The sequence below is a fragment of the Anser brachyrhynchus genome (genome assembly GCF_964034855.1).
Source record: "Anser brachyrhynchus genome assembly, chromosome: 24".
Lineage (NCBI taxonomy): Eukaryota > Metazoa > Chordata > Aves > Anseriformes > Anatidae > Anser > Anser brachyrhynchus.
The window spans coordinates 3,294,668-3,302,013 of NC_137717.1; the positions used below are offsets into that span (position 1 = coordinate 3,294,668).

Here is a 7,346-nt window from a genome sequence, read left to right on the forward strand (position 1 = left end):
TGGACGTGAAACAAGGTTCTGTTCATGATGATTTCATACATGTTCTGGCTAAGCACTTAAGTCTGTCGGAAGTGATGGACAACAGTAACTAAAAATAAGCATTTGTAACAAAAACATGCAAGTTCCTTACCAGACAGCTCCATAAATGTTACTTTTCCTTGAAGAGTAAATAGCAGCGCAAATTTTCATCCATTCCCTATTCAGCTTAGTCACTGGTTACAGAACAAAATCAAGAGAGGAAGACCCACATTAAAAGATGACGACCAGCACGCTAAGAGCTTGGCATTATTCCTCGTGCTAGCAGGGAGTCAGGTCTTTCCGAGCAACACTTTTCTAGGGAGGGGACACGAATACTGTTAATTTTCAAGAGCACCTCCAGTTTCACCTTAGTCGCAGATTTTGATTCTGCTTCAAACAGGGAAAAAGCCAGAGAACAACACAGCTGTAACATCACAAAAGCCCAAAAAACCTCTTTCCCACCCTTGTTTTTCTTTTGGCATAGATACAATAAACAGACACTTGGAAAAGTTTTATGGGGAGGGAGGATCAGTGACACTGTCTGCATCATCGCATCCTGAGAACAGTCCAACATCCAAACTATTTTATTTTAGATGAGGTAAATAAAACAGACAGGTTCGGGGGAACGGTACAGCAGCACAAAGAGATCAGCGTAAATACCCAGGTGGGATTCTCAGGCTTCAGCAGATGTAACAGTAATTAACAGATCCCCATCAACTGTCGCTCTCATTACCCCTTGTTTATTAACCTGCCATAACCCGTCGACCTCATTAAACAAGGCCATTAACACCATTTCCTGCACGCACAGGCACACGGTGCCCAGCTTCACCAGCTCTGCAGAGCCTCCTCAGGGTCTGAAGTCTTAGGACGATCCCGGTACCAAGCCGTACTTCTGCCTCAGGATTTCAACAGTAGATTGCAGCGCACTGTGGGGTGAAACATAACTGTCAGAGAAAAGTGGGGGGGGCTTAAGGATTCAACTGCATTTTCTGGGAAAGAGTTATCAGCTAAAGACGCAGTAATCTTGAATTAAGGAGAACACAAACTGCAGATACGAGGGTGTTTCATGTAGAAGCTTCCAGAAAGGGATCTCCCAGGTTCAGTATTTGGAGCGCTCCTTCACGATTCCTGAGTATGCTGATAATTAAGCTAAACAACGTTAATCTGAAGGTTTAACTGCTACAGAGAAACAAGCAAAACGTGCCCCACCCTAACACGAAGGCTTCATTTCAATAAAGCAAAGAAAAAGTTTCATGTAGCAGAGAGCGCTCACCAGCCAGGTCGAATGACGGTGTACTTCCCCGACACAGACAAGTCGACCACGGTTGACCCCAAACGGCACTCTGGGCTCTGGACATCCCCTATGGGGCCTCCATCAATGACTAAGGACAACTGAGGCCAAAGGTCTTGGAATTCCTGGAAAAGAGAGATGTGGCTAACAACCCTAAAGATGGTTTGTGATCATGTTGTAGCAGATACCACGGGGCAGTCTGGTGTTAAGGGAGGCGGTCTCTTTTTTCTGTCAGATCAACTCTTTTCCCTGTCACGAGCACGTCCCGTTTTGATACCTGACAGCAGATTTACCTCACACATGCAGGCAAGTTACAAGAATTTGCAGATCACGAGTGCATAGCTACACCGCCGTTTATCAAAGAGCACGCACACAAAAACAGCAAGACGTTTTGGACCAAAGGGTGTCATGGTATTGTACCCAACTATCCCCCCCAAGATAACCAAAAAGACGTCTCCTCGAGTTAAAGCTGGTTCCCAGGCTGCAAGGAGCCGCACAGACACCAGTAGTCTTGTTCCACAGGCACCCCTCCTACAGCAATTTCTGTCTTTCAGATTTGGCACCCGCTTCAAAAGCGAGCACAAGCACGTAAATATTACTTTCAAGCTCCGCCTTCCACACTTTTTAGGGGGGAGATCACAGCCAGACGGCTGCCCCACACCACAAGTCTGCAGGTTGACTGTCACTTAAAAAAAGGAAGTGGCTGAGAAATCCTTGTTTTAGTGCTAACACTGGCTTCCAACCACGAGCGCCCAGGGCTCTGACAGCCTACCACAAGAACCTCACTTAGTAGCAAAAAAGAGCCTTACCGAAACCGTCAGCGTGCTCGCCTGACTGCTGATGTTAGCGCTCGTTAAAGCCAGGGGTCCAGAGCAAGCTCGTGCCAGCTCCCTAATAAAAGGGTGGTTTGGAACGCGAACACCAACCAGCTACGAGGAAGAAGAGAGCACGGTTTTACACGCAGTCACCGCAGACCGTTTTTAATCTTGCCTTGCCAAAAGCCTTTGAACTGAAGTTGACAGCACAGAGAATTAATATTCCAGCACCTGCTGCACCAGCAGTAATAAGAGACGCGCCTTCATGACGTAGCATGCAATGCTGGGTTGTGCCATGCTCAGGTAAGCCACAGGGAACGCAGTAATATGGGAATGAGTGTCAAAAAATACCACTCGCTACTAACCATACTAAAAACATGTAAGAATTAAAGCTCCTAACCCTAAAAACAGCACGCCGCCCATCAAAGACACAGAGACGCGTCCCATGGCAGAGACCTACCGATGTGAAGGGATTCAAGTCCTTGTTGAGCTCTTCCGACCGCTTCAAGACCAGGGTTACAGGTCCGGGGAGCAGGTCTCGTAACAGCTCGTCTGGCACGTTCACGTGGCAGTACCTACAGAGGGAGAGGCGTGCTAAGGAGGACGGGTGAGAGGCAGCCACGAGAGCCCTTCCCCGTCGGCCTCACGCCCCGCAGACCGGTAAGAGGAGAGCAGCCGCTCCCGGCCCCAGCCCGTCCCGACTCCCGGGGGGCAGCTCACCGGTAGATGTGCTCCACGTCCCCGAGGCAGATGGCCAGCGGCTTCCTCCCGTTGCGCCCCTTCAGGCCGTAGATGCTCCGCACGGCGCGGGGGTCCTGGGCCAGGCAGGCCACGCCGTACACCGTGTCGGTGGGCACCGCCACCAGCCCGCCCGCCTGCAGGGCACCGGCGGCGGCCGCCAGCGCCTCCGCCCAGCCTGTGGACAGCGGCGGGGGCTCAGCAGGAGCCGGCCTCGCCCCCTCAGAGCCCCCTCTGGACCCCCCCAGGGCCCCCTCAGCGCCCCCCTAGGGCCCCCCAGGGCCCCTCAGCGCCCCCCCAAGGGCCCCTCAGCGCCCCCCCAAGGGCCCCTCAGCGCCCCCCCAGCCTCTCACCCCCCCCAGCCCAGGCCCGGCCGCGGCCTCAGCGTCTCCCCGCGGTTGCCCCACGCACCTCGGGGGCTCGACGGGGCGGCGGCACCGGGGAGCACCAAGGGGCTGCTGCAGGCGCGGCCCGGTGCCGGTGCCGGTGCCGGTCCCGGTGCCCCCTCCCCGCCCCTCCCCATCCCAGCCAGCGCCCTCAGCATCCCAGCGCCTCTTCCGCTTCCGCCCGGAAGCACCGCAGCCTATTTCCGGCCGCCGTTGCCATGGCAACGCACACAGCAGCGAGGCCTGCGGGAGGTCCGGCATGGAGGCGGCCGGCGGGGCTGAGCCGCGCCTGGTCGGTGGCTGCCGGGCTGAGGGAGGGACGGAGCGGGACGGGACGGGACGGGATGGGCCCTGCCCGGCTCGCCCTGCCCGGCCCCGCCGTGACCCGCCGTCTCCGCCACCCCGCAGGTGGAGCGGCTGCGCGGGCTGCGGAGCCTGCTGGAGGCCCGGCAGCGGCACCTCCAGACCCGCATCGAGGCCTGCGAGGAGCTGGCGGCGGAGCTGCAGGGGCTGAAGGCCGCCCTCCGCGCCGCCCGCCGCTCGCCGCCCGCTGTAAGCGCGGACACGGGGCCGGCCCCCGCCCCGGAGCCCCGCAGCCGGCTGGGCTGCGCTCAGCGGCGCTTCTCTTTTCGCTTTCTCGCCCCCCAGGAACCCGCCCCGAGCGGCACGAGGGCTTTGCCCGCGGAGGAGGAGGAGGCCGACCCCTGAAACGCCCTTGAGGGACTGCGCTCTGCCTGGTCCGGGGGGATTTCTCCAAGAGTTTGTCTTCGTATGAGGTCTGGGATTTGAGCACAGCTGTGCAAGCACAACTAAGAGGGACTAAGCCTTCAGCTAAAGGCTCCAAAACTTGCTACGTAATGCCAGGAATAAATAATAATAATAATAAAACTCTGTTAAGTCGGGGAATGTAGCTTATTCCCTCAGCTGTGGCCTTGGAATTTGCTTTCTTGTCTTGCACTGATATCTTATCTTGCTAGATTTGCACTTAAAGCAAGATTGGGGATTGTTATCTGGTGCCCTGCCTAAGAAGAGGCTAGCTGCTGCTCATGGGGAGGCCACAGAGCTTCTAAACAGATTGTGCTAGTTTGTCTCAAGTGTTGACTCTTTCCCTGAGTCCACTGTTAATAGGATCAGGAACAGTTAATGACTAACTTGATGTTAGAGAAGCTTGAAAGCTGTGAATTGTTCTGTGGGCAGTGACCCCGCTATCTCTGATGATAATGGGGCTCCTGAAGTAAAAGACGCGTGAGCTGAGATGCATCAACAAGCCATAGGTTGCTCTGTTCGTAGGTCTGGAGCTGCCTTTCACCTGCATTTTTTGCACAGAAATGTTTTGCCGCGCTGCAGTCTGTGATCCTTATAGCTGGTAACATCCTGAGGGTTCCCACTGTATTTATTGCAAAGTACTTAACAACTAACACCTTCTACTCAAGGATGCTGCAGCTGCCATCTGGACCAGAGGAGACTCGCTTTTCTCATCTGTACATCTCCAAATGGTTTGTGTTGTATTTACGTTTGCCATTGTGAGCCCTGCCCTGAGCACAGCTGCTGTTTGCAGGGAAGGGGCTACACAGGAGCTTGCTGTTACCAAAAGTGAGCAATTTGTAGGCTCACAACAGCTGCTCTAACTCTGATCCATACCTGACTGAACTGAGGTTAGGAAGTTTGTTCCTGAATGCTGCTGGGGGGGGAGGGGAGGCAGGAACTGACTGGGTTAAATGCTGTTTTCTATCAGAATGTGGAAATAACTTCGTGTCCCGATCCTTTCTCTGAGCAGGGGAAGTGCTCGCGCTCATCTCCCAGACAACGGGGCAGTACCCTGAGGAAAGACTGTCGTAACACAATGTTTAAATAAGCATTTAATTAGGATTCCATTAGTATTAATATTGCTTTCAATTCCAAAAAAAGTTAATTTCCACTTCTTTGTAGATATTTCAAAGTACAATATTAACTTCATACAAAATGAGCAATTAAGCAAACACCATTATTTCACATTTTACATTCTTCAAAAAATACAAATTCATATTTACTCTTTTTTTTTGGGTTTTGGAGATGCTCTTCCTTTGGAAGTACTGTACCTGTAACTAACATCTTCACATTGCTCAATGTAAGCACATTTGTTCCCATGTTTCATAGTTAAATAAATTCCTTTAATACCTTAAACACATTCTTGAAAAACTGGGGTTCCTTTCTTTTATCATCTCCAAGACCATTGCCCAGCTCCCCGTACGTGTCGAACAAAACGAAAGCAGTAAATAGACAGCCTATGGTTCCCCTGGACTCCCTGGTCTGACAGTTCTGCAGGTGTCGATGCCGAGGACGACTTCAGTTAACCAGCCAGGCCTGAGGTTAGCACGTCCCTGCCCGCCTCGCTGATGCTAGTGCGAAATAGAACAGCAACTGCAACTCTCTCCCCAAAACAAGGGTCCGGCAGATAGCTCTGGTTCGAAAAGCAAGTGGAAGGACACAAAGCTACGCGGCGAGAAACACCAGCTACTGTCGCTACGGTACTGCAAAAACATACCCTTGTGTTTTGCTGAAAAAGATCGTATGAAAAAAATTTCTTGTAAGAAAAAGTAGAAACTGCATTTAGTTGAGAAAAGTGTACACTGCATAACGAACCAAATTTTGGCCAGCTTGCACACCACCAAAAGCATGGTGTGGGATTTTTAAACTAGTTCCAAGAACACACACACTTAGACTATGTACACTACTACATAAATATCCAGTTTAATTTGCATTTCTCAGTGCAGACACAGAATCCAACTTCTAGAACATGGGATATATATCGAGACAAGACGCAAAAAAGTTAAAAGTTCAGCCCTGTCCATGAGTATCAACTACAGGTAACATTTATAAAAACTTGACGTTGCTTCCAAAATATGGTAAGGAGAAAATAGGTTACCAATTAAAAACTACGCGATCAGAAATTTGTAGGGTTTCTTAAAGACGTGCTTTTTTGTTTGTTTGTTTGTTTGTTTTTTTTGCCTTACGGTCCAAATCGACTCTCACAATTCTGTCCGGCTAGCTCCGATTACTACCGCAAAGGACTTTCCCCTCGTAGATCTCAACGCGTTTTACAGAGAAAAGTTTCAACGTCCTCGTTTTACAGGGAGGAAACTGAGGCACGGAGAGGTTAAGTGTCCTGCCCGAGGTCGCAGAGCCAGCCAGCAGAACGAGGATCCCGACACCGAGGTCCCGTCTGCTCTCTGTCCCAGCCCCGGCTGCCTCCCGTTTCAGCTGCCAGCTGCGTTTCCAACCCCCACCCACCAGCAATAGCTCTTCATCTCCAATCAACTTCAAGGTCAATTACGCCCTAACAAATTTCCCCCAGCAGCTCCACAACCAGCAGGCCGCTCGTTAATTGGTTCTCCGAGCCATGTTTCTAATCGGTGCAGGAAGAGTACTGTAAACAGTTCAACAACGTTGCTGCAGTTGCAAAAACGGGAGCTGGGATGACTGCGGAAGCGCCATCCTCCGCGAAGTAAGGCAGAGAACAGGACATCAAAAACGATCTCGTGAAGACAGATTGTAAAGGTGCAACATGCCTGCTCCAGAACAGCTTGTCACTTCTGTTCACGCTCGTGGGACGGGAGAGAGGGGAGGACGAGGGAGGAGGCGAGGAACGGGGTCGGAGGAAGGTACGAATTCCCTACAGAAGTGACGAGCAGCTCCCCAGAAAGCGTGAGAGAAAAGGCCCGCTAAAGCACAGTGCTCTCCGTGGGATATTTGCATAGATTGGACGTTTGCTAATGATGCATAATTCCTCTCGGGTACAGGCAGGGTAGGGCAACACGTCACCAAGCTAGTCACTAAATACGCTCCATCAGACAGACACAGACAGACCGACCACGTGGGACAATGATCTTTAGCTACAAGTATTGCACCAAGTTAAGTGCTCATCTTTGCACACCCCTGTTAACTTTTACTCAGAGCAAAAAATAAACTTTGTGAAAGTATATACAAAAGAAATTGCAGCAATTGGGTTAAAGATAAAATAACCTAAAGTGCATTTTAGATACCAGTATGAGGTTCTGCGAACTAGTCTTTCTGGACACAGTTAGCATTACAGAAGTGCCCAATTCGTACTTTGTTCTA

The 7,346-nt window shown here is 51.3% G+C and overlaps 1 protein-coding gene across 1 annotated transcript; it reads right to left on the bottom strand.

Moving 5' to 3' along the window:
* Positions 1 to 579: 579 nt before the first annotated feature.
* YRDC (yrdC N6-threonylcarbamoyltransferase domain containing) lies at positions 580 to 3,433 on the bottom strand. Its single transcript, XM_080567418.1, has 6 exons — positions 3,274 to 3,433; positions 2,845 to 3,040; positions 2,585 to 2,699; positions 2,119 to 2,238; positions 1,292 to 1,434; positions 580 to 944 (listed from the first exon to the last, which is right to left on the bottom strand). The coding sequence occupies exons 1-6, from the start codon at positions 3,404 to 3,406 to the stop codon at positions 881 to 883; spliced, it is 771 nt and encodes a 256-aa protein (XP_080423544.1). The 5' UTR covers positions 3,407 to 3,433; the 3' UTR covers positions 580 to 880.
* Positions 3,434 to 7,346: the final 3,913 nt, after the last annotated feature.

Excerpts from the sequence above, each read along its gene's own strand:
- YRDC (XM_080567418.1), bottom strand. The coding sequence starts at position 3,406 with ATGCTGAGGGCGCTGGCTGGGATGGGGAGGGGCGGGGAGGGGGCACCG. Across the intron at positions 3,041-3,273 it reads CGCCCCGTCGAGCCCCCGAG|GCTGGGCGGAGGCGCTGGCG; the intron begins GTGCGTGGGGCA and ends CGCTGTCCACAG. Across the intron at positions 2,700-2,844 it reads GACGTGGAGCACATCTACCG|GTACTGCCACGTGAACGTGC; the intron begins GTGAGCTGCCCC and ends CTCCCTCTGTAG.